General features: G+C 35.5%; 1 protein-coding gene across 1 annotated transcript; it reads right to left on the reverse strand.

The window, feature by feature from the left end:
- Positions 1-264: 264 nt before the first annotated feature.
- On the reverse strand, positions 265-27011 carry AFM (afamin). The gene is made up of 15 exons (XM_023505698.2): positions 26834-27011; positions 23637-23682; positions 21281-21413; positions 19297-19508; positions 18442-18574; positions 17549-17646; positions 13196-13325; positions 11184-11401; positions 9687-9819; positions 8517-8614; positions 6150-6288; positions 4310-4527; positions 2538-2667; positions 870-924; positions 265-520 (listed from the first exon to the last, which is right to left on the reverse strand). The coding sequence occupies exons 1-14, from the start codon at positions 26940-26942 to the stop codon at positions 880-882; spliced, it is 1842 nt and encodes a 613-aa protein (XP_023361466.1). The 5' UTR covers positions 26943-27011; the 3' UTR covers positions 265-520; positions 870-879.
- Between the last annotated feature and the right edge of the window lie 789 nt (positions 27012-27800).

Here is a 27800-nt window from a genome sequence, read left to right on the forward strand (position 1 = left end):
AATCACATCCCCTCCAAAAAAATGAGATCACAAAGAGTCAGATGCAACTAAAATAATGGAATTGTGTATGAAGCTGCAGTTAGCCCAGCAGTAGCAACAGTGGTAGATAGAAAGCCACAATATATATCCTACTCTTCCCAGTAACAGTATTAGAGATAATAGTCCTCTAATAAGACTTTAGCCACTGATTCAGCAATGAAATTCCTTGGTGTAGTACAGTAAAGCTGAGAAGCAAGTTTAAATAAATAGCATATAAAGTATAAGCAACTTTTGTTTTTATTGTCACTGTTGTTCTGTAAATACAAGAGCAGATCAATCATAGATATATTTTAATTCTATGATTAAGCAATTAATATTACTCTAAATCGTTCATCAGCCACCAATAAACAGAACTTAATCATTCTGTGTTTGTAGTTTGAAACACAAGTAAATGTTTCAGATGAATCTTCTGTCTTTTTCATAAAATTGTTTGCCTTAAAAGAGCAATGATAAGTAATCTTCATTCCTTTCTTCCAGCAATCTAGGGAAAGAAAATAGTATTTGAAAATTGCAACTGAGTAAAAATTGTTATTTCTTAAGGAATGGGAAGTGAAAATTGCTTTATAAAAATTACATATGAAAATTGCAGCTGAGTAATGATCTATCTTCAATCCAAAACACACTTCTCCTCCCACATGTAATATTCTAACATTTGTGAAATTACTTTATAAATGAACTTAAAGGAGTAGAGATATGAAAGATGAGGAAAGTCCATGAGTTCAAAATTAAAACTGTACTAAAAAGTTTTGTCATTGCTGGATCTGCTTACCACCACCATCCCTCACCAAAAAAAACCCTCTAGAAAACTTGATAGAAATAATAAAAATTACCTTTGGTATTTTATGATCCCAAGACAGCCTCAATTTTATTGTATAATTTTGAATGCTGACAGGAATGAAAAACATTGGAAAAAAAATTCAAGAATACTGTTAACATTGAGGAAACTCTGAAAAAATACATTCTCATATTCTCTCTATTTGTCTCCCCCTTTGCTCCCTCTTTCTTCTTCCCTCTTTTCTTTCTGTATTTCCTTCCCACTCCTTGCCTCCTCAACTGCCCCCCTAACCATTTCTCCATTGTAGCTCTGTAACTCTCTATCTCTGCATGTATCTCTCTATGTGTATGCCTCTGCCTATCTCTGTTTCTGTGTCTCTATCTCTGTTTCTCTTTTTCTCTCTGTCTCTTTTTTCTCCCTCCCACTTTTTTATTCCCATAATGGGAACAAAGGGATGAATTCAAAAACATTTCTTTCATTATCACTATTGTTCCTATGAATTCACTTTTCCATTGGTATTCTATATATTCCGGTAAATTGCTGTCACATGCCTTTTAAATCATTGCTAAAGAAATTAAGTAAATCCATAAAAAATAACAATTAACTGGCCCAAGAAGTAACAAGAGGGTATCATTGGTGCATACTATATGGAGAGGGGAAGAGGAATTGGGAAAGACTAAAATAGCTGAATTGCTACAGAGATTACAGAATCAGTGCATAGGAACTGAGAGCAAATAAACCTATCCCAAAACTTAATGAGTGTGGCAAAAGCAATAAAAGTACCACAAAGCCAAGGAGAATGGAACGGACAGGAAGATTCTTGGATATTGAATCAAGATCTAAGCTTTGCCCAAACAATCAATTCAAAATATCCTCGATGTCCATCTAGCCTTTTCCCCCTGTGGTTAAGTAAATCTTCTTTTTGTTAACTATAAAATAATTAAAATTTTTTTCATTTGGTTTCAATATCAAGCCTAAACTTGTAGGAGATGACATGATTCTGGTCAGCCAGAATTGTGGAGAGATCTAAAAAATCACAGCTAAGATTTTGTCCCATGACATTTGTGAGTGTTGTCTGTCCCACTCTTCTCTATCTCTTTCCCACATTCATAATTCTAAGTGAGGGAAAGGAGAAGAAGAAAAAGAGAAGAGTATCATACAGTTACCCCACTAATCCAGCTCAGTTTTGATTTAGAAAATCTTCTATTTAAAAAAGTAAACATTAATTTGTTTAAAAATCTACAACAGATGAGTAAAAGTAGAAGAAGGAAGGAAGGTATGAAAAAAGGGAGTCTTTCAAAGATGCTCATAAGGAGAAGGGATAAGAGCATTGCAGTTGAAAATCTAGAGGTAGAAGAAATATCAGAAGCCACCTGATCCAAAGCTCTCATTTTACAGATGGGGAAACTGAGAACCTGTAAATTAAGTGAATCACAGAAGGGCACACAGGTAGTATTCCCCAGTGGCAGGTTTCAAACCCAGGTTCTCTAACCCCACAGCCAGAAACATTTAAAATTATATCTCTGGTCAATATTTGGGAGAATTTCCAGGGTATAACCAGTCATTCTACAGAAGATAGGATAAGAGAGATATAAGTAAAGAGGTGTCTTTCATTCTAGATTAATTCAAGGTCTTTCAGGGTTCTGGTCATGAGCCTCCATATGGGCACAGGCATTTAACATCTAACATTCAATTACTAGAGTGAGGGAAATGGTATCTGTACCTCTTCCTTGAAGCAGCTCTCCCTTTCCTCTGTTTTACAGCAATTTATCAGTGTGGGAAAATCTGAAAACATTTGCATCACTTGCTGCGTTTCCAAAACAGGCTTCTGTCGCACAAGGTTCACAATTAGCCTAAAGTTCAAACAGATATCCATCAGATCTCTTTTTTCTTTTCACTTCTCTAGTAGTTAGCTCTCTTAAGAACAATGGAGAGAAGAAGCAAGGGAACAGAATGGGTCCTTAAAGCTTCATTCATAGGCTTCCTTTCTCCATTTAGGAGATTCATGCGTATGGCTACAATTGTCAGAAGTCTATGACTTCTTGGCAAAATGATGTGAGAAACCAACGGTAGGAGGAGGCGAAGGAATATGGACTGTGAAGACTAACTCGACTGAGCTGAGTAATTGAGATCAAAATTATTCTCAAACCCCTTTTCCTTAAAATCAAGGTTTCCTTTCCTTGTAAATAATCTTTCTTATGTTTGCATAAACATAACCTGCTTTATAGAGTTGTCTACGATCATTTTTGTTAATGATCTTGTCCTAAAAGATAAAAAAATAAAATTTATAGGTATTTGTTTCCATGCTGTCTCCTTAGATTGTAAACTCGTTGCAAAAATTAATATCTTTTGCTCTTTTTTTTTGTATCCTCATCACTTAGCACATAAGGCCTTAATAAATATTTATTGGTAGATTTTTCCCTCTTCTTAAATAAACATTCAATTAAACAAACATTTATTGAACTCCTCTCTATTTGAATATTATGTTAGCTTTGGAGTAGATACAAAACATAGATAAGAAATGTTTCCTACCTTCATGGAATTTCCAGTCTAGTAGGGGATATGACTATAATACATATAAATAGCTATATACGTAATACATAATAATTGACTTCACGATTTTATCAGTATATGGAACTGCCAAAAGAAGAACTTCCATCTACCAATGAAGGTCAGCAACTTTTCTGAAATTTATAGTTTTAGTTGTCTAGACCACTGAGAAATTAAGGGATTTGGACACAGGTCTTCCTGGCTCTGAGGCTGGCTCCTATCCAATATTCAACGATACCTCTGTGTTGTTGCTGTTGCTATTCATCCTTAAAAAGGCTCAACATTATCACAGAGTAATATGTGTGACTTGGATTTAAGTGAGGTGGAGCTGCACAAAGCCATGAGCCTTCCAGAGTCATCAAAGTGATAAATGATCAATGCATTGGAGACTGACAAAATCAAGTACTATGTTACCCCTGAGATGGAAGAGACCATCACTGACTTAGGGCTGCAGTTGGGGAATGAGGATTTAGGTGGGTTTCATATCCTATCTAAAGAGAAGTATAAATTGGACAGATAAAAAGAACAAAGTAAAACTTTTGGCCATACTTCCAGTGAATATATCAATGTAGTTCTCCAGGAGAAGAATCAAAGAATAATATTACTAGATGGGAACTCAACAGTCACTCAGGCCAATTTAATATGTCACTAGTTCTTTCGGAGCCTGACTCCCTACTTCTAGCACATTTTTGTTGCTCCTTTTAAACTAATCCTCAGCAATGGGAGAAAACTCAGTTGGCCTTTATAAACCAAAGTTATAGTGTCTTCTTTTGAAATTGCAAGGACAAATACATGAAAATAGGTTTCAGAATTTCCTATTGCAACACTGAAAACAGTTTCTTCTCTTTAATGTGGTTGTTTTTTTTTTTTTTTTTAATAAGACATGAATCATCACAAAGTACATGCGAAAGGAATGTGGATAAAAATGAAGAGAAAATTGCATACTCTCGTCTCTTTCTCTGTAGCTCCATTTCCTGGCACAAAGAGATATTAAAAGTAAACATCTCAGGGAGGAACGTTGGAGGAGTATAAGTTTCATCTTCTGGCAGATCATTAAAACACAGTGGTCTGAATGCAGATGAAGATGCACAGCAATTATCCACAGTTGGGTTTATGGTTCGATTTTTATTTATTCCACAAAGCTCTCCAAGAACTAGGCCTGCCTGTATGAAGAGAAAATGAGAGGTCAAATACAGTTGAAAGGGATTTTTGAAAAGTACTTATCTTAGCCATTTCAATGAACTTAAGTTCATGGGTTTATTCATCCATTTAACAAGAATTCCCTCCTGTATCCATAACCATAGCCTAGGAACAAGAAGGGAAAGGAGTAATTGTCCTAACAAAGCTTATAATGTTACTATTCAGGTAAAACATACACACATGAAACAGCCGGGAAACAATTACAAAATCAAGGATGTAATGGTATACAAGGATGTAATTGTAAGGGGCCGATGAGATCAAGTCAGAAAGCTTTGGAGATGAGAGTTCTGAAGGTTCAATCATTTGAAAAGAATCATAAATACCTTCACCCTAGGATGGTATAGTTCAGCCTCAGCCTCCACCCAAATGATATCCTCTGTATTCTTTCCATTGTGATCCCAACAGACACAAAATTTTGAACTGGTCTTGACTGGGGTCCCTACCCCAAACAAACATGATGTAGGGAAAAGAGCATTGACTTCTAGATTCTGGTTTAAAGTTCTTTTTTTAAAAATTTAACATTCATTTTTTAAAAATTTGAATTCCAAATCTTCTTCTCCTCTCCCTCTAAAAAAGGTAAGAATTTTAAGAAGGTTATATATATGAAATCATGTAAAATATATCTCCATTTTAGTCTTGTTGTGAAAGAAGAAACCGACCAAAAGGAAAAAACTGGCTTAAGGTTCTGAATGCCATTTGCTAGGTGACCTTCAGCAAATTATTTGGGATTTTGGAGGCTTAGGTTTCTCATCTTTACAAAGGAGTCAATTAAGTTGTCTCTAAGGTCCATTTTACCTCCAATGTGACAATAACTTTCTCCAGAACTTTTTTTTTTTGTTTGGGGGGTGGGGAGAGGGTAATCATAGAATCATAGATTTAGACATAGAAATGATGCTTTGAAGTCATTTAGCCCAATCTCTCCTTTCACACATAAGGTAAATGCATTCCAGGAAGAAATCACAGGAAGTAGATGTTGGAGCAAAAATACCTTGAAGTAATTGTTTTTCTTTCCAAACTTACATCACAATTTAGTACTTTAGGGAATTTCTCTCCAAAAATATCTTGTAGGTGTTTCTTCCATTTTGAGGGGAAGGAAGGAGATATAGCAGAACAGACCCATAGAAAAACTTCACTTTCTTTGATGAAAACAATGATTGATTCAGAAAAAAAATATATAGGAAGTATCACCTGGAAATGAGCAAAAGCTCGCTATTCTTCCATTACCTGTGAATTTAGACATCTGTTTCAGAGTCTAAATCTTTTTTGATTCCCGTATACTATCAGCTTTCGATAAATTTTACCAAGTCCCTTGGTCAGTCAAAAAGAAAATAAATTCTAGAGTTTACTATGCACATACACACAAAAGAAATAAAAACAAGATATTAATTTTTCTTATCCAAAGGGATACCAAAAATTTTGCTGCTTGATATTCTTTTCATATCCCGGGGGTCTGTGCACCCCAGTTTGGTTATCATGGTTTTTCATCTTTCTTCTGCAGGGCAAAAAAATTTCACAAGGGTGAGAATCAGATGAATGCTGGTTTTTTATAAATGAAATATTGGTAATGTGACCATGAAGTACTTACCAGATTGTCAACACAGGCAAATTGTTGCTTTTCCTCCAGGAAACAACACTTAGAGAAAGAGGTAACAAGTTTCTGGCTGTGAGAAATGAGCTCTTGTGATGAGAGTTGTGGTGCTTTTTTGGTGAGGAAAAGAAGGCACCTAAGAGAATAAGTGGTTATTGATCTCTGGACAAGAAAGATTTGGTGTTTTCCCACACCTAACTACTGTGTAACTGACATCTTTCAGTTAGCTATAAGTGAAAGTACTTCAGCAAGAGTTTGCCCAGTTCCTTCTTTTCCTACCTGTGTCCATGTCTGTCACTATTCTGCCCTTCTCTCTCCTTTCTCTGACACATTCAAGGTTTATCAGATATTTCTTTTCCAGACTCATCTGAGAACAAATAACTGCTTAACAGTCTATTGTATCTTTTTAGATATTCTGAACACTCTGTATGTCCTGAGAACAATTAACTCCAACAATAAGAACAGGGTTCTAGTCTAATTCATTGTTGTTTAATCATTACATTCATATCTGACTCTTTGGGATCCCATTGGGATTTTCTTAGAGATACTCCAGTGATTTGCTTTCTTCTCCAGCTCATTTTACAATTGAGGAAACCAAGGCACACAAAATTAAGTGACTTGCCCAGGATCACCGAGTTAAGAAGTGTCTGAGGTCAGATTTAAATGCAGGTATTTTGTGACTTCAGGATGGGTGTTCTATCCAGTGCACCACCAAGCTGTTCCTATCCTAAATAGATTCCTTTTGAACCTGCTTAGGCCTTGTTTCATGTTATCTCCTTGTTCCTCTTCAATCACAAACTTCTCAAAAGAAGTTTTATATTCACTACTCCCATTTTCTGTTTGTCCATTCAGTCTTTCAGTTTGGCTTCCATACTAATCCTTATATTGCATCTGCTCTCTCCACCATTTTCAATGATCTCTTACTAAATCCAATGACTTTTCCTTCATTGTCATCCTCTTAGTTTTCTGTAGCCTTTGTCACTTGTTCACATGCTTCTTTTTGCTACTTCCTCATCCTTGATTTCCAATGTCCATGTTAAACTCTCTATTGGTTGTCTTCTTCCAATCTTTAAGTGTCCAAGTCTCCCCAGACTTGGACTGTTTAAATAGCTTCCATTTAGATTCTTAGTTTCCAGCTTCTTTTATCTATCTTCTATTCAGCTATGAAAATCATCTTCTAAAAGCAAAAGAATGCTTTTGGAAGTCATTCTTTACCTTCATTTTTTAGAAACTCTGGTTTTCTTCTAGGTTCAACTCATAGACACCCTTCTACAGTCTTTCCTAGTCCCTCTATCAATGTTTTCTCCTTCATTAACTAATTGTGTATATATTTATATGTGTGTTTATTATAAATATAATACATTTCACATATATTTCTGTGTATATGTATGGGTGGATATACATCTCTTTAAACTGTTGTATTCTACTGCTTTTCACCCAACAGAATGGAAGCTCCTTGAGGGCAGGAATGGCTTTATCTTTGTATGACCTTATACTCTACCATAGTATCTACATCAGGGACTTAAACAAACATCACCCAAATAGAATGAAATGAAATTGCATTAATATTCTTCTAATCATTACATAGTACATTGAGATAATTTTTTTATCTATAAATTTGAAAAGGAAAAGGAAGGGAAAGGGAAACAGAGTAAGGTTGGATTAAATGCCTACTATGTGCCACGTACTGTGCTAAGAGCTTTACAAATATAATCTCATATAGTATTTCTGATTTTTTAAAATAAAATAATATTAAAGAAAAAGATAGGTGATAATTATCTTATTCAATAAAATTTGGGTTCCTTTTTTTCATTCTCTACAATTATGGGAGATCTACCCATGAAGCACAATTTAGTTTTTGGATAGCATGCTTTCTCTCTGTTTTTGAGAGAGAGAGAGAGAGAGAGAGAGAGAGAGAGAGAGAGAGAGAGAGAGAGAAGCCATTGGAATTTATTGAATAGGAGGATTTCCACTTTAGGAATATCAGTGTGTATAATGGGAAAATATTGGGGATAGGGAGACCAACCAACAGGTTTCTGCAATAATCCAGGCACAAAGAGATGAGAACTGGCCCCCTAGAGAAAGAGGAGAGAACCCAATGGTGAAGTGGAAAGTGTACTGGATTTGGAGTCAGGATTGAAGTTCAAATTCCATCTCTCACCTTTGCCAAATCCCTATACTTTTTTGAATCTCATTTTCCTCACCTGTAAGACAAATGGGTTAAATTAGACTAACTAGTGAGGTGATCTATGACCTAAGGATCTACCTAGCTATAAATCTGCTAAACTTAATTTTTGGTCCCCCTTCTCAGGTTCATCAGATCAACTGATCAAGAATTAAATTAGTTAAGTCAAAAACACCTACTGAGTGAAGAAGCCTTCTTCACCTAGTTGCTGGAAAAAGTCACACTGCAGTTTTGCAACGGCATGCGTTTTCATTGTTATATTTAGGAATTCTTCTTCCTGAAAAATAAATAGGATTATTTTTGTGAATATTTAATTTAGCTCTATAATAGGTTAGCAAAATAGCTTCATAAGGTTCACTAAAAAAAAAAAAAAGTCCTAAAGGATGTCTTACTCATATTGCCATCCATTGAACAATGATCAAAATGTTTATCCCTGGCTTTAAGCCTGAAGTATCTTCTACATAAGATACTCATTGGTGGAGAGCGATGATTCAATATCACAACCTTCCCTGAGAGGCTGGGTAACATTACCATGTGAGTATGGGAGAGGAGAAACTAAATTCTTCCTTCATTAAGAGAAAAAAACATGATTCCATTCTCTCTCTCTCTTTCTCTCTCTCTCTCTCTCTCTCTCTCTCTCTCTCTCTCTCTCTCTCTCTCTCTCTTTTTTTTCTCTCTCTCTCTCTCTCTTTCTCTCTCTCTTCAATCAGGGTTCAGTGACTTGCCCAGGATCTCACAGCTATTAGATATCTAAGGCTGCATTTGAACTCAGGTTTTCCAAACTTTAGAGCCAGTACTCTATCCATGGTACCACCTAGTTGCCCTTTCTACTTTCTTAAAGGAAAGAGAAAGAGAACAGGCTTTGAAAAGCAGATCACTGATTTCCAAAATCTGTTCTTTCTCCATGCGTCTTTCTCACAAGACAATCTAAAAGCACATGTACCCTCTCTTAAAGTATGAAGAAAGAAGGATTCTCTTCTCTGAAGCTCATGTGCCAACTTATTATTGAGTCTTCATTCTCTCCATTGATGAAGAGAATCTAATGCAAATGCAACAGGTTTGAAGCCAAGGTTACAAATGCAATTTTTTTTCTATTACAATTTTGTTTTTGTTTCTTTGTCTAAATTCTAAGTGAAAGGAAGAAATCTCAGAAAAGTTCATCAGGTCAGTTCTGATACCTTCGCCTGACTTTATGTTGTTTCCATAAATATAGATGCATGATAGTAGTGGCTTAGAGAGTGAGTCTTGTTGGCAAAGGAAGCAAATCAATAAAGTCAAGAAAGATTATCATTTAAATTTTGATGTCTCCATCATTTCCATTGATTTGCTGATTATTCTGTGGTACCTACCCCATGGCTATAGCATTCCTTGGGGTTTTCAGTTTTGCAGCATTTTTCCAGCAATTCTTCATATATCACAGCTATCCTTAAGAGCACTGAATGAGGCAACTCTAGATGTTGTCTTGAATATTCATGCAGAAACCTGTGACATATTTTATTACATTAAATTATGTGAATGAGGTAGAAGAATGTCAATTTCCAGGCTTTATCAATGAACATAAGTCCATTGATAATTGTTATTGGACCCTGGTCAAGTCATTTCATTTTTTGGAGAATTAGGCAATTCTAAAACTAAATGTGGTAGAAAAAGTGTCAAGACCTATATTGATGAAGAGAGTATCCCCATCTGGAAATCTTATTTCTATCCCTACTCCTGTCATTGTAATGCCTTAATTCCTTCTCTGATTTGGAAACTCAAGAAGATACAAGGTGACTACTCCATGATACTTCAAGCATGCACATTTTCATCAGCATAACTCCTCCATTAATGCTGATCACATCACAGTAGCTTGCCTTTGTGAACCACTGTGTAGTACATTTTAGTACTATAATTCCAGTCCATAATTAAATCTATATAAACTCATCCAGTAGATTCATCAGAAAACAGTTCCTGCTCTCAAATTACTTACAAAGGTGTGTGTATGTATGTCCAATAAAGCTTCATTTTGGCCATTTGGAGGGGAAGGAGTTAGTTGTTCAAAATTGTTTTGAATGCAGGAAAGCAATATAGGATCATAATTGGTTGGAGCCCCCATACTTAAAGACTTTCCAGTTTGGTGAAATGGACCTGATGAGGTACTCCTCAGGCTCAGAGCTTGGACAGCTCTCAAGATCCTAAGTTTCCAATTATGCCATGATGAAGTATGGTTCAGATTAGAATTTCAGGGAAGGTGGCTGACTGGAGAAAAAGGAAAGGAGGGTTGATGGGTGTTGATAACTAATTGAATAAGCAAGGGAAGATTATTCATTAGGGAGACAAGAAAAACAGTGCTGGAGCATTTCTTTGAACTACTTTGAAATCCAATCCAACTAAATATTAATAAGTGCCTACCATATTCTAGGCACTGTGCTAAGCACTGGGAATAAAATTAATAAAAATAAAGACAGTTCCTGCTCTTGAGTTACTTACAAAGGTGTGTATGTGTATGTTCAATAAAGCTTCATTTTTGCCATTTGGAGGGGAAGGAGTTAGTTGTTTGGGATTGTTTTGCATGCAGGAAAGCAATATAGGAACATAATTCTAGAGGACAGTCTCAGATACCATCTAGTCCAATACCCATGATCACACAGTAGGATCACACATTCATATTCATCTAGCTCCTGAGTTAATGATTTTTCTATTATTCCATGTTGTTCATCCTAATATAATTTGACTTCTTTTAAAAATTTCCATATTTTAGACTGATTTCCCATTCCATTCCTTTATCATCCAATTTAATCCAAGCTGGTAGGATTTTCTTGTATCCCTCTCTATGTTCATCTTAAGGGTTAATAAAGTTACATTACTCAATCAGGAAGTTTTCTTTGTCTTCATGCAGACGTTGGCAAACATCATCTCCTTCTAAAAATCTCTCTACTCTTGGAGATAAATCCTTGGGTTTATCATCATTTTCTGAGTGAATGAGGATACATTCACCCCTTTCGGGTATTGTGAGTTGACAACAGTCTCTAATTTTGCTGGAGAGAGAGTCTGGTCTTGAACAGATATGGTTTATAATCTTGGCCTATATAAGGTGAAACAGAAGTTACTTTTCACATTTGTCTCATTTGTTTGGTTTCCTTTTATAACCCATAGTCTATGACTATCATCTAGAAATCATTTAATTAATGGGTCTCCTATTTAATAGCTATAAAAGGTTATTACCTTCATAATAAGAGAATTCTTGATTTGAGGAAGGCTTTATTCCCCAGAACTCATGATGGCACAATTTAAGAAGAAATATATGTCCTAAATTTCCATCAATTCTGAATTACGGGAAAGCTAATTTATTACTCTTTTCAATTCTGTTTCCCTAAGGCTCAGAGATGCTGGAATTTTGTGACCTTAATGAAGGTCCATTTCCACAACAATATATTGTTCTGATGTTTCTATCATTTACAAAATATTTCACATAATCCATCCAGGAGTCAAGACATCACTCCATAATATCATTAGTTCTCTTTGAAAATGAAAGACAAACAACAACAATTCTCCGTTTGAGATACAACTAGTGTTGCCCTCAGTTAATAGGTAATTTTATTACCTAGGATTCAAAGAGATTTCTTTCACATGGAGTGATTCTGTGTGAGCTTGGATAAATATAACATAGCTGTTTCAGGCTTATAAAAAACAAGAGGACAAATAGTAAAAGTATTAAGATCCTTATGTTCTAGCTGAGGGAACTGAGTTGCAGAAAAAAAAAATGAAGTGACAAAGGCATATGGCTAACAAGGGGTAGAACTGAGATTTGAAGTCATATCTTTCCCTAAAGACTAGTGGTCTTTCCAACATAGCATTCTATCTCTTGGGAGCTAAGGCATTTCAATATAGCTATCCAGTGAAAAACCATCAGAGAAAGAGCTTACATCCCAGTTCTATGTATGACATTATTGTCTTACATATTTAAACTTTTTGAATGCAAGCTGTTCAATAAACATTCTTCTTGAATGCATAAAATTGGGCTGGGGGGAAGATTAAATTATTCAAAAAGTCCAAATTACAGAAAATTTTTGAAAAAAAATTCAGATTTCTGACTTTCAGAACAGCTTTTCAGACAGCAAGTCCAAAGAAGCTAACAAAATGTTACCTAGAAAATTTCATTCCCCCCAAAAAAGAATGATTTGTAAGTGTTTAAATTGATTTTTTTAAATTTAAGAACAATATTTTTATAAATTAATGTGCTAATTTAAAAATAAATGCTCCAAATTCAATCCCCCCCTTTTTTTTCTTTTCTAGGACTTTTGGGGATATGATTTGCTAACTAAAAGAAACTTTCAAAAAAAAGAAAAAAAAAAAAAAGAAACTTTCTCCCCAGCTTATTGTAATTTGCCTAAATTCCAAATAAGTAGAGTCTGATTTAATGAGTTTTAACTATAATTAAAATCCAACCAATAGAGACAATATAATACATAGTGTTGGACTTGAAGTCACAGAGACCTGGCTTTGGATCCTGTCTCTGCCATTTACTAGCTATGTGGCCCTGAATAAGTCACTTAACTTTCCTGAACTTCTGGTAACTCCCAAAGATTTCTTTACCAAGTCATGAAGGGGTTGCTATCTGCCACTTGGGTGAAATAATTTTCTTGGTAGAGGGCATTCCCACCAACAGGGCCCATGAACCATCCTAAAACACAAGCTGTTGCAAAGTATGGAAGGGCATGAAGAGGAAGAATCACAAATCCAAACAGCAATAAGCATCCCAAGGTTGCCACAGGCCACAACAGACCACCAACATTTCCCTTACCTGGCAAAAGATGTCTGCCTCAAACCAAGGAGAACATTGTTCTCCAAAATACATGTGTTGTTAGTGACAATTTACCTCGAGTCGGAAACAGTGAACTACATCTCCTTCACAACACCCATCAACCATGTTAGGAATATCTTCCAGGAGTTTGTTAAGTAAGCTAAAGTCAATCTTGGGAAATTTTTGGCTGATTTCCACAATTTTCCTGGGAAGATAATCAGTAAATATTGGTTGATTGGTCAGTTGATTAAGAAAAAATTTAAAATTATTTGAAACAATAGGCGGCAAAATCTACATTGTTCTATTAACATAGTCCTTGGCCAATAATAACAAGGATGAAAACAACAACGGCAGCTAGGTGGAAAGAACATTTCTCCTACAGTTGGCCAGATTATTATTATTGTTAAAAGTAAAATGATAATTCCAGGGCCAGACCTTTAACCCCTCAAAGGCCAACCCATCATTTGTATCAAGAAAAAGAATGCAAAATAATGATACATAGCAGAGACTCTGTACCCTGAGATCACTAAAATCACTAATGGAGATCTGGTGGAACCCTTAAAGCTTGAACAACTGGACCCAGGTCATACCATTGATTGGATTAGTAACCCCCTGTGTGATGCAATTGCTCTAAGAAAGAAAGGAGATGGAGCAGGCCTTCAGGTTGGCTCTTCTCCAAACTATCATGATAATCAGTTTTTCATGGAAGACACAGAGTATTACTCCTTTCTGTTCTGGTATCAAAAGAAGACAAGACCCAACCCAACAGTATCAAACACCAATATTTGACCCACTTTACAGGAAATGTTTCCATGTGTATCCACTAAAAGCAGGCAAACCATGAATGCTCATGAAATGGACTAAAGATATGAATATTTTTATTATGCTATAACATTAGATCAGAACAAAACTGGAATCCAATCTTAGCATATTACTTTTATTAAAGGCACCTTTGGGTTCAAATCACATAACACTAAATTGTTGATCAATGCAAGGCAAAAAAAAAAACAAAAACAAAAACAAAAAAAAAAACTTTTCCCCTCAACCTAGATTTGATTAAATATGAAAGAATGAAGGCCTAACTAAAATCTGAATGAAGAGACAAAAGCTGAAGACCATAAGTAAGGGGAAATCTTGCTTTAATACAAAATCCACTACTGATAATAAATATTTAGCACTTACCAACCGCTTAGCAAAAAAAGCAAGACATTGCATTACTGATTTAAATAGAGACTTTAAAATTAAACTCACAATCTCATGGGCTGGCAGATTACACCGCTCACATTACAAGTAGAGACCATAACATATCCAGCTGAATTCGGTTAATATGTGCTGGAAGGAAACCATTAGCATAAGCTGAACTGTTGCCTACACTTGGTTGGACATAAAATAGGTCCATTCACTTAAAAACAACCATGTTTTTAAGAGATGTCATCGTACCAAATATTCATAATTTTCATGCTACATTTAACAAGAAGTTTTAAAAATCTAGAAATCTAAGCCATATATAACCTCTAAAAAATTACTTGCTGTCTTAGGGTAAGAGGGAGCGAAGGAGAGAAGGAGAAATTTTGAAAATTAAAAAAAATTAATGAATACTAAAAATTGTTTTTACATATAATTGAGAAAAACATTTTTTAAAGGAATCTGGTTAAAATCTGTCTCCTTCTCTCTACTTCTATACTATATACATCTTTACCCCTCTCTCTAGTTTCTCATTCCCAAGAATGAAAATATATCTATGAAAAACTCTTGGGATTGAACACACTTACATAAAGTGGCACTCAATGCTAACTAAATAGAATTGTAAACGAACTTTAAAGAACAGAAATAAACTTTGGATTTAGCAAGTATTCTCCAGGTGAAAGAAAGTACAGTTTGATCAGGCAAATATCATCATCTACATCAGTCATCTCACAGAGACAGCAACTATCCATTCATCCCTTATCTCTGCTCCACTGGGGTGATGCAGGCAAACAGGGTTAAGTGACTTGTCCAGGGTCACACAGCCAGTAAGTATCTGAATTCAGAACCTCAGGAATCTTCCTGACTCCAGGCCCAGTATTCTATCCATGGGCTACCTAACTGCCAAGTCATCTTTATTTAGACTTTAAGGTTTATCAAGTGCCTTTCTCACAATAATCCTGTGAGGTAGACAGTGTGAGCGCACCTTTGCTCTTAGATAACTTCTAGGGAATGTGTGGTGATACCTAAGCCTGGGCCCTAAATCTCTAGCCCTTAAGGCTAGATAACAAGATAACAAGAATCTTGTTTAACCAAGTCTGTCAGTGTATCAGTTGTTCCACTGAGCCATGGTCCCTCTGCAGAGAAGGACATTCATTTTCTCTTTTGGGAACCAAACTCAATCATTATAATTACATGACATTCAGTTTCTTTTTTTTTTTTCCTTTTCATTTATATTGTTATAGGTACAATGGATAGAAGCCAGAAAATTTTATTTCCCTCAGTTCAAATCCAACCTTGGACACTAACTGTATGACTCTGGACAAGTCCCAACCCCGTTTGCCTCAGTTTTCTCAGATGTAAAATGAAAGAAGCAAAAAAGCATATCATTCCAGTATCTTTTCCCAAAAAAAACCCAAATGGGTTTACAAAGAGTCAGACATGACTGGAAAACAATTGAACAACAAGCCAATATGGATAATGGTTTTTGCTTCTTTCTTTAGTATGCATCATTTCATATAATTCTTTCCATTTATCTCTGTATCTTCATATGCATACTTTCTTACAATACAGTAACATCCCATTCCATTCATGGACCACAGTATATTTTATTATTCTCCAAATAAGCATCTAAAGAACTTTGTTCTTTAATCCTTTGCTATTACAAAAAGTATTGCTATATGTGTATATGTATGCATACACATACATATGTGTGTGCATATGTGGTATGTGTTTTTTCTGTCTTTAACCTATGTAATATCAAGATCTCATGTCAAAGGGCATGAACATTTTAGTCACATTTTAAAAAATAATTACAATTTGGTTGCAGAATTCACAGATCTCTCAATAATGCACAAATGTACCTTTACACTTGCACACCCCAACATTAATTATATCCATCTGTCTGGTCTGAGGTAAAGCCTCAGATTTGATTTGTATTTCTCAATTTATTAGTTACTTGGAGCATAATCTGCAATTCTTACTTTGGGAAATATTTATTTCTATGCTAAACCACTATGATGCAATAGATTTTAGGACTGGCTCCTTTCTTGCATTTGAACTGCTAAGTATCTCTATTGATAGTCTTTTTATTTCATTGTTAGTGCTCTTCCTGGTAGCTAATTAAGTGGTTTACAAATCTTAATTCTAATCTTAATCCTACATGCAAATATTTTTCTCCATTCCCTCACACTAGTTCAGTCTAGTCTGACTCTTCAATTAAAGCCTTTTAATTGACTTGTGAAAGTTCCATCAAATCCATTTTCACCAGCCCAGTTTGGGCAGAATCCATTCCTGTATTTTAAACCATAGCATAAAAATCCAGATCTCATTAATAGAAACCATTTTCTTAGCTAGATGCTCAATGTACATTTGAAGTCCCGAAAAGTACTTACTTTTCATCAACAGCTCAAATTAAAACAACTCCTGTATTCTTAAGGGCTAGTACTTTTTGTCCAAGATATTATAATCTTTGTCAAAGATCCCTTTCATCAGCATTTTTTATTTTGGTGGGAAGAGATTAGATCTCTAATTTCATTGGTCTAGGCCCCTCCTGTTGGAGGAATCCCTCTTATCAATGCTGCTAGATACGAGATCTACAATTTATAATCCTGAAGGGTTGCCTAAGAAGTTAAGTGACTTCTCCAGAGTCACACAACCAGTATGTCTGGGACACAAAAACTTGATATCAGATCTTCTTGACTTCAAGACCAGTTCTATCTACTCCACCATGCTGCCCATTCTTGGTATCTTTTGAAACCACATAAGTCCACAGAAATGAATGGTTGCTGTCTAGTTTGACAAATCTAATATATAGGAATCAAGCCAAGAGAAGACAATGGATTTATCTATTGTCAGGACAGAAACTTTTCTTTCTCTAATTCTTACTGGGTTATCTCTCATTGAATGGTATGGACAGATTCTTATCATCATTCTTTGGGTGGGTGGTTACCTCCACTTCAAAGTCTAGCTCCCTTCTCTTCTAAAAGATCCTCATATCAGAGATGTCACATTGGTCAGAGGGAATCCATTGTCTCTCCTCGGAAGCCAGCTGCATTCCCTTATACCTACCATCCCTAGTCCGTACTTTCTGTTATAGTCTTCTCTCTCCCTCTTTACCCCATGTGTACTAAAAGCTCTTTGGTTCTGCTTTTACCTTCTTTCTAACAGTTAAAGAGAAGAAATCAAAAAATGGGAGAATGTTAGCTTTATTACAAAAACCAGAGACATAAGCAAAAAACTCACTGAAATTTCACGCCTTTGGGTCCAAATTTTCTCAGTACCCCACAGATGTTTTGCTGCTTAGCAGAGATTTCTTTTAAATCATTTGTGATGGGTGTCGCCTGGAGGAAGAAGAGGAAAATAGACCAAAAGACCAAAAGCACTTTTTAAAAAATCTATACTTGAAATTTTTACCTATTACTTCCTGTGTAAAGTAAGATTTTTCTATAAACTCTCTACATGAAAAAGAAATAAGCGCATTCCAATTCCAACTAGAATCACAGAAAATGCTTAGAATTTAGCCTTGGAAAAATGACACGTAAAAAGATATGTGAACTATAATATATGATCAACGTCTGGCTCACCATCTCCACTGCAGGGCCTGGACATTTCTCTTAATCATATAGGAAGAACAGCTGAGGACTGAAGATACAATAATCACCTTTCCCCCCAATTAATCACTTCCTGGAGTCTGATTCAATTTTAGAGGAACAGAAAAGCCAGAAAATGTCAATGGAAATGGGTGTCTGTGATATGCAGAGCTCATTTCAAGCCATGAGAAGATATGACCAGCAGCTGGCAGCCAATAGATTCAATGATTAATGAAACAAGCCATTGGGATCATAGAATAATAAATATAGAACTTTGGCAGTCAGGGAGGCCAATATCCTCATTTTCTATATAGAGAAACTTAAATCCAAAGAGGAAAGACGACTTGTCCAAGGTGAAGTAGGCAGTAAATAGTAAAGAAGGAATTTGACTCCAAACTCTGACTCCAAATCCAGTTGTCTTGCCACTGGACCACGATATATTAGCAAGAAAAGTAATATCATAAATGAGAAGTAATTTAACAGTTATCATTTTAAACTAAAGACCTGGAAGAGCTGTTAATTTTAACTAAAAAGAAAATACTATACCTTTATGCGAAAGCATTCATGTTTGTTTTCTTCTTGGCAACAGCTGGTGCTGACTTCTTTGTAGCGAGCAACCAGAGCCAAGAGTGTGGGGGCAAAGATAAATGGGTTCCGTCTGGCTATTTCATAGATATAGCTGGATGAGGGGAAAAAAGAAGAAAAGGAAAGGAGGAAGGAAAAAAAGAAAAGGAGGAAGAAAGGAAAAAAGGAAAGAAGGAAGGAAGGAAGGAAGGAAGGAAGGAAGGAAGGAAGGAAGGAAGGAAGGAAGGAAGGAAGGAAGGAAGGAAGGAAGGAAGAAAAGGAAGAAAATTTCCAGTTTTAATAAACACTAGAGCTGAATCGTACCATTTTTTTTTCATTTGCATTCCATTGTGTTGATTCTAGGCAATTGGTTTTTAAAATATACAATCCAATGCTTTTAGTAACCGATTTACTTTTAAGACTAAGACACAAGTATTCTTGTTAGTATCATCTCTTTCTTTCACCATACTTCCAGGTTACATACATTTCACTAAGCATTTTATCTTCTTTGCACAACTAAGACAAAGCTGATGTTGTCTCCTCCTTAAGCAGATGGGGAGGGTAGAATTCAATTATCTTAAGAGGAACCTTCTTTATGTTAAATGTGGCTTGCAATTAAATGACCTTTCTATGTTCCCAGACATGCTTTCCCCCTGTGCAAATCTTATCATCATTACCATGTCACTGGGAACAAATCATACTTTCCACACCTAGTAACACAATCTTTTCCCATTTCAAAACCTACAGATGACCTAATCTTTGTGAGTGGTACTTGAATATCCAAGCAGCATTAAGACTACTTTCCCCAGGAAGTTTTCTAGTGACAATGTTCCTTACTGATTTAGAAAAGTCTCTTGGTCTGCTTCATACTCCTGGCACCCCTTCTCTGGATCTGGGATTTGGAAAGGAGTCAGAAAACTGACATCAGTCCTTTTGCGTTCAAAGAAACACAGTCGACTCTTGGAAATATCTTCTGTACAACACTCTGAAAATCCATACTTTTCGGAAAGTTCCTTTACCTCACATATCTTGTCCTGAATTACATCGTTCTAAACAAGAGAAAGAAAAACAGATTAGTCATAAGGCCCACTTCTTTCTTTCACCTGGATGATGAGGAATCAATTCAATGAACAATTAAGACATTAGTGGGCAAATATATATAAAGAAGGAAGGAAGGAAGGAAAGAAGAAAGGAAGAAAAGAAGGAAGGAAGGAAGGAAGGAAGGAAGGAAGGAAGGAAGGAAGGAAGGAAGGAAGGAAGGAAGGAAGGAAGGAAGGAAGGAAGGAAGAAGGAAAGAAGGAAGGAAGGAAAGAAGGAAGGAAGGAAGGAAGGAAGGAAGGAAGGAAGGAGGAAGGAAGGAAGGAAGGAAGGAAGGAAGGAAGGAAGGAAGGAAGGAAGGAAGGAAGGAAGGAAGGAAGGAAGGAAGGAAGGAAGGAACTTGAATGTAGAGACTTGGAAGAAGCTGAACATCATGTGTTCAAGGTCATAACTTCAAAAGGAACAAGCAATGAAAGAAAAGTCAATGAAACAGAACAGGCTCTCTTGACTAACCACTAACTAACCACACTACCACTACCATCATCATCATTATCATCATAATAGCTAATATTTCTATTGTACTTCCTTGTTATAAACACTTTACAATTATTGTCTCGTTTGATTTTCACAACCTTGAGAGGTAAGTGCTTTCATTATCCCCACTTCACAGATGAGAAAATCAAGACAAAGGTTTAGTGATTTATCTAGAGTCATACAATTAGTAAGTGTCTTAGGCTAGATCTGAACTCTGGTCTTCCTCACTCTGGCCTCTGTGCTCTATCCACAGTGCCAGTTAACCACTGTATTTCTACTTTATTAGACAATAATTCAAACTTCTGGTTGGGACTAAGCAAAATGGTTATTTTTCCACCTGCATCAGTGGGATACTGGTTTCCTCTTTTGAGAACTTCCATCCCCAGGATTCATATGCTCAAAGGTCTCATGCTACTTTCTCACTATTGCCAAGGACTCTCACTTTGATGACATCCTTTCAGAGACTTTATTTCCTTATTCCTTATCTTTTATTTTAAGGCATCAGTGCTTTTACAAGGTAGTTTGTTCCAAGGAAAATTTTAATAGAGACCTAGAAGCACAATATTGTGGAAGAAAAAGAATACTGAAACAAGACAATTAACATTAATATCTTAGCCTCGGTTTCCTCATCCACAAAATGAGGGAGTTGATCTAGTTGATTTTGCCTGCCATGCAGGCTTGTTGAAAGTAATAAAATAATATGATTCAAAAATAATAAATAAAAAATTCAGGAAGATGAGTTTTCTTGGGGAAGATAGGTCATTTAACCCCAGTTAAATGCCTCATCTGTAAAATGAGCCGGAGAAGGAATTGGCAAGCCACTCCAGTATCTTTTCTAAGAAAACTGCAAATGGAGTCACAAAGAGTTTTACACAACTAAAATGATTGCACAACAACAACAAAGCAAGAAAGTGTTTTTTTTTTTTTTTTTTTAAGAGCTATTTTGTAAGGCTGAGGCATATTGTCAAGTCATTTGAAAAGAAACTTTTTGCCAAATATCCCATACACCAATGTTCTATTTCCAAAGGGATTTCAAGATTCAGATTCACAGAAAAAAGTTGTTCCTGAGGCATCCCCAAATGGAACAGAACTTTCTTGGGGAAGGTGCCTTTTCAACTATAAATACAGAAGTAATATATATAAAACAGCAAGGTAATATACTTAGAGACATCCTAAAAGGTATTTGCTCTTGTGATAGCTTCCTCTAGGTGGAAAATAGGCAAGTAAAAGAAATCCTTTATTCACTTACTGCTAACCGTGAACACTCAGGTAGCTCCATGTTGGCCATGCATTTGTCAATATAGTGGATCATCTGTTTGACCAATTCAGTGATTTCTTCATATGTGGCTTCTTGAACAAATTGAGCAAATGCAACAGTGGTCCTGGAACAGAAGTCATATCAAGAAAGACTTTTAAGGCTTTCGATCTCAAACTTTTTTCTTTAAGTCAATCATCCTTATTGCTAGTCCCAGGAAAATCTCAAAGTAACGATTATGAGCAAGCAAACTTCTGCCAATTTTATTATGATTTAAAATGGAAAAGGCTGTAAATTCTAGCTCCAAGTATAACAAAAATAAGACATAAGCTCCTGAAGAGCAAGGACTAATTCATCTTTGACTTTGTATCCTGAGCTCTTAATATAGTCTCTGGTAAATATAGTACCTGGTAAATAATAATAATAGCTAGCATGTATATATTATATATGTGTATATATTTGAAAATATCATCTCTTTATCTTCATAACAACCTTTGGAGGTAGATGTTATTATTGCTCCTACTTTACAACTAAGGAAACTGAGGTGAGTAAGAGTACATAATTTGCTCGGAGTCACACAACTCATAAATTTCTGGGGTAGGATTTGAGCCCAGGTCTTCCTAAGTCTGGGCCAATGACTCTTGCTATTTTATTACCTTCGATAGTAGCTACCTATTCCTTATAGCTGCCTAAATGTGTGATGAACAAATGAATGAATGAATAAATTGATATAACTTATTAGCTGTACAATTTCTTCATTTGAAAGATTTAGTTCAATTTAAGACATTTAACAAGCATTTATTAAGCAATTACTATGTGTCAGGCAGAGTGATAAGGACTAGGAATATACAGAAAAAAATGTTTTAATGAAGAAGACAAGCAAATATACTAGGTATACACAGTATAAATGAAAGAGGATTTCATGAAAGGCATAGACATTTGTTAACCACCTGTTGGAAGCAGGTCTATCAATGCAGTGTGAGGAAATTGTAGTCAAAGGATCCAGGGAGATCTTGCTTTCTGGGATCTAAACCATACAATCTGTGTGTCTCTGGTCGTCACTTGACTTTTGATTGTTCTAGAACCTCTCTAAGACTAGTTGTATAGAAGATTCCAAAAAGGAAAAAAAGGAAGGAAGGAAGGAAGGAAGGAAGGAAAGAAGGAAGGAAGGAAGGAAGGAAGGAAAAGGAAGGAAGGAAGGAAGGAAGGAAGGAAGGAAGGAAGGAAGAAAGGAAGAAAGGAAGGAAGAAAGGAAGGAAGGAAGGAAGAAAGGAAGAAAGGAAGGAAAGAAGAAAGGAAGAAAAGAAGGAAGAAAGGAAGGAAGGAAGGAAGGAAGGAAGGAAGGAAGGAAGGAAGGAAGGAAGGAAGGGAGGAAGGAAGGAACTTGAATGTAGAGACTTGGAAGAAGCTGAACATCATGTGTTCAAGGTCATAACTTCAAAAGGAACAAGCAATGAAAGAAAAGTCAATGAAACAGAACAGGCTCTCTTGACTAAGTTTACAGAGCACTTTTTATGATCTCCATTGAGAATTAATATTCTTGGTACTTGGTTCTAGAGTATCTAAGAAAGGGAAATGAGTAAGAAAGAAAGTCAAAACATTTCCTGGAAGGGAGTATAACAAACTAATATCACTGAGATAGAAGAATGAATCAAGTTGAGGCAAAGTGTGCAGGAAGGATTAGGTACCACACCTACACTCTGAAGTGGAAGAGTAAAATAAAATAGAAAGAAAAGCAATAAAATAAACTCCAAAAAATGGGATAAGAAGTAGAAGATAGAAGGAAGAAGAGGCTGAAGAAGTCCGAATCAGATTAGTGTAAGAAAAAAATCACAGATTCTAAATGAAAACTTGAAAGAGGATTTTTTAAAAAGATCTATAGATATACATACATATCTATGTATAGATACATAGCTACGGAAAAAAATAGAAACAACAGTTATAACCATAAATATGAATGGACTAATTCCTTAATAAAAAGAAAGAGAATAGAAGAATGAATTACAAATATAAAATGCAATAATTTTCTGTATAAAAGAAATACATTAAAAACCTATAGATACAATACAGAGTAAAATTTTTTGTTGTTCAATTCTGTCAAACTCTTCATGATCCTATTTGGGGCAAATAGAAATGACTTGACCAGAGTCATATAGCTACATGTGTCAGAGTAAATGCCAGAGGAGGGATTTGCAACTTAGTCTGCCTGACTTCAAGACAGGCATACTCTCCAAAAGGCAATATTTCCTTTATGATGCAGTAATAATGCATGAATTAAATCCTCTTGAAAGCATTAAATGTTTTGATGACAATATATTAGCTCAGCTTATAATATTAATAGTCAACTCACACATCTCTAGTGTTGTTCTCCAAAAATTTCTGTGTGGCATTTCTGTCTGAAAAAGAATATTTAATTTTTATGAAAACATGTTATTTATCAAAGCAAATAAACATTTATCAAAAAAGAATAACAGCATCCAAAACAAATAATGGAAAATTAATGATGGAAGAAAGTGTCCTAATAACAGCATCCAAAATAAATAATGGAAAATTAATGATGGAAGAAAGATCCCTAGTCTCAGCAGTAAGGAAAAAGAAGGAAAACCAATGGATCAAACATGATTCTTGACATGATGCTTGATGGTCATAGCCAGCTATTTTGTCCTAGCAAGTATAGAATTTAAACTCTGGTGCACTGAAAAGAGGGATCTGGCTTCATTTCATATTTTTTTTATCTTTTCTATGACCCCAAACCACCTTCACCCTCTATTCCTCTGCCCCAGAATTAAAGATGCCAGACTAAAGCCAGAACCTAATTTCTTTGTCTAAGTTTCTCCATTACTAAAATGGCATGATAGTTATTATTTCTATAAAATATGGTTATTCCAGCACTGAATGGAATGTGTTGGCTTAATAAAATAGCTCAATAAAATTAACACTAGATTTTAACACAGGAAATTTGGCTTTGAATTCAGGTTCTACTGCTTATTCTAGGTGTAACTGTGGGCAAGTCACTTCATTTTTCCAAATCTCAACTTTCTGATCTGTAATAATAACAATAATAATATCAAGGTCTATCATTTATATAGCACTTAATGCCAGGCACTAAACTAATCACTTTACAACTCTCCTCTCATTTGATCTTCACAACAAACATCATTTTCCTGGAGTGGGAGGGAGGGGTAAGTATTATTGTTATCCTCACTTTACAGATGAGGAAATGAGGCAAACTGAGGTTAAGTAACTTATCCAAAGTCGAACAGCTAGTATGTGTCTTGGGCTAAATTTAAACTAAGGTCTTCCCAGCTCCAAGCACAGTAATACTGTGGTACCCCCTTGCTGCTCCAGAATACTGTTCTAAATAGCCTTTGAAGATCTTTCCAGTCTAAGGTAAGAATCTCCAAGATACCTGAGTCAATGATATAACAGGATATGGGAAAGGGTATTATTATATTGCCTCTTTTCCACTCCCACTTCTGCCTGTTCAGAGCATCATCATCATCACTTCTTGCCTAGAGTGTTATAATGGATTCCTTGCCTGTTTCTGGTCTCTTCTCTCTACCTATGTCCTATTTTTCTTCATTCAGCTGTCAAAATAATTTCCCAAAACATAAGTCTGACTATATCTTCTCCATTGATTATAGGATATAATATGAACTTTATAACCTGGTATGTAAGCCTCTCTGACCAACCTTCACAGGGCTATTGCATATCACCTCCTCTAAACACTCTATGTTTCCTCCAATCTACTCCCTGATCTTAACCTATAGGCTCCAAACCCTGTGAAGCTTCCTCTTCTCAAAAGTGAGATGTTGGGACTCAGTGACCTTTAAGCTCCCTCCTATCTCTCAGTCTATGAAGGAATATTTGCATCAGCTCTTTTATACCAAGTATGCACTCCCTTTTCATATTTGTCTATTAAAGTAATTCTCTTCCTTCAAGGCACAGCTCAGATGCCACCTCCTCCATGAAATTTTCCCTGACTGACCCAGTTAAAATGTTTTTGAACTTTTAATTTTAATTTAATTAATTTGTAATTTAATGAAAATTCTTCAAAATTCCCAAAGGTTTTGGCTACATTTTCTCCTTTGCACCGAACACAATTTAAATTCCTTTATTCTTATTAGTTGTTCTTCCTTCTCTCTATTTAATGTAAGTTTTTAGTGGCCAATCCTTCCAAATTCTCCAGGCCAGCAAACTTAGTCCTAAAATGTGGCAGTCTTAGAGCAGCCCAATTTAAAACAGTTGTAATTTTCTGCCTTTCCTAACTACACCAAGTTCTGAAGCTAATGCTATGGTGATAACTGTTTTTAGACAAGATCAGAAGAAATCCTCTGTAGCAAACACCCTTTGTGTTTTCTGGGAGCCAATCAGCTTTCCAATGAGTTTTCCTTTCCCTTGGGAAAACTTCCCTCAGCCAATGATGGCCACGTGTTGTTCTTATTATTCAACAGTTTCTCAAGAGATAAGATTGAGATGTTCAATTATTGAAAAGAAACTCTGAAAGTAGAATATATTGAAAAAAACCCTGAGGTCGGAAAAGATTGAAGACAAAAGAAAAAAGGAACAGCAGAGGATAAGAGAGACACATAGAGGCAATGAACATGAACTTGGACAGAATTTGGGAGATAGAAGAAGAGATAAGAAACTGGAACATTATGGTTCTCAGGGTTCAAGAAGTCAAACATGAGTGATCAACTGGACAATAATAAAAAGAAACTGAAGAGAAGAAATGGAGAGATACCAAGCTGTAAGAAGATAAAGGAAAGCTACATTTTCATACTTGATTTGTAAAATAAGAATTACACTATCTCAGAGGCTTGAGAGACCTCAAAAGCCATCTACTCCAACCTCCTATTTGAAATAGAATCCACTTTATGAGTTCCCAAAAGTGGTCATTCTAGAAAACTTCTATCAAGGGGCAGAGTGCCCACATCCCCAGAGAGTCCATTCCATTTTGGGGTTGGTTCCAATTGTTAACTTCAAGTCTCTTATATCAAATCTAATTTTCTTGCACATGTTTAAACTATATCAGAATGTTTGCTGTCTTGGGGAAAGAGACAGAGAGAGAAAAATTTGGGACACAAGATTTTGCAAAAATGAATATTGATAACTATCCACATGGATTTGGGAAAGTAAAATACTATTTTAAAATTTTTTACATCTAATTCTGGCTATCCTACAACTTTTGTCCACTAGTCCTGAATGTCCCCTCTGGAGCCAAAGAACACAAAACTGTCCATATTCCATTTGACAGCCCTTCAGATAACTGATGACAAGTACTATTTCCTCACATACTGCTCTAAGCTTTGTCTTTCCTCAAATTAATCAAATCTATTATAATCTTCACCATTCTGAATTCTCTCCAGTTTATGAGTGTCCCTCCAAATTCATGGCTCCACCCAATAAACTTTACCATCTGCCAAAGGGTGAGCAATGTCCTGGATGATGCCTTTCTTACTGTTGTCTAAAGTCACATCAGTATATTTATCTGTCATACCTTTTGTACATTCATTCCATAACCAGTTTGTAATAGTATTATCTTACCTTCCTGCTGAGGTACTTCGGGCAATGTTACAGATTCTGCCAAAGAAAAGAACAAAATGACAGCACCAATGGACTTTATTGACATCATGGTTCTGATGTTGACTTTCATGAGAGGAAGAATTATAATGAGGAATAAGAAAAGTTGTATACCTATTAAAAACTTATGCCTGTTAAAAAATAACCTGTTTCCAGTAGATTGTATTATTTCCATCAGGTCCACCAATAAAAATAAAAGAACTAGAAAATCATTTTATTAATTATTAACTATTATCTCTAAATTCTGTGAAAGAAATCAACATTGATTTATACAGAATATCTCGGGTTAATAGCATACAATGTTTAAACCAAATAAACTTTGTTTAAAAAAACACAAGTTTAAAAAAAAATCTTTGTGCTTTGACTATACAGTCTCACTAGTTTAAGTTCCAAGCACTATTCTGAAAATGCATTCTAATATAAAAAGATACATGATTTACCCAATTTGATTAAATTAAAAGACCTATTTACTGCCTTCTACTCTGTGCAGGGTATTGGGCTAAGTCGTGACTGTACAGATTTGAAGTAACACATCTTCTGCTCTCAAGGAAGGGGAAAGAAATTGAACATCCACAGATAATACAAGAAAAGACAGTATATTATCATCCTGGAAAAAGATCCATGAAAATGCAGGGAATTGCAAGATAATATAGGGCACATCTAATAGCTTCTTAGATATAGAATGCATGAAGAGAAGTAATGTGAAGTGAGCATAATGTTGAGTAAATGAAGCCAGAACATTCTCATTATATAAGCTCAGAAAGACAGTTTGAATTGAGGATATGGAAGATCTCAAGTGCCATGCTAAGTAATATACACTCTTCATTTTCATGTCAAGAGACTATTGGAAAAACATTGAAAATTGGATTTTCTTTGTTTTCTTTGCCCCAAGGATATATTCTGGTGAGGCTTTGGCATTAGGAAAATGCTT

Source organism: Sarcophilus harrisii, chromosome 6 (assembly GCF_902635505.1).
Source record: "Sarcophilus harrisii chromosome 6, mSarHar1.11, whole genome shotgun sequence".
In the NCBI taxonomy this organism is placed as follows: Eukaryota; Metazoa; Chordata; class Mammalia; order Dasyuromorphia; family Dasyuridae; genus Sarcophilus; species Sarcophilus harrisii.

What these genes read in the sequence shown, in the direction of transcription:
- AFM (XM_023505698.2), bottom strand. Translation starts at nt 26,942, where the DNA reads ATGAAAGTCAACATCAGAACCATGATGTCAATAAAGTCCATTGGTGCT. An exon ending in ATGAATGCTTTCGCATAAAG is followed by an intron (nt 17,647 to 18,441) that starts GTATAGTATTTT and finishes TTCTTCCTCCAG; the next exon opens with GCGACACCCATCACAAATGA. An exon ending in TTGCCTGTGTTGACAATCTG is followed by an intron (nt 4,528 to 6,149) that starts GTAAGTACTTCA and finishes CTCTTCATACAG; the next exon opens with GCAGGCCTAGTTCTTGGAGA.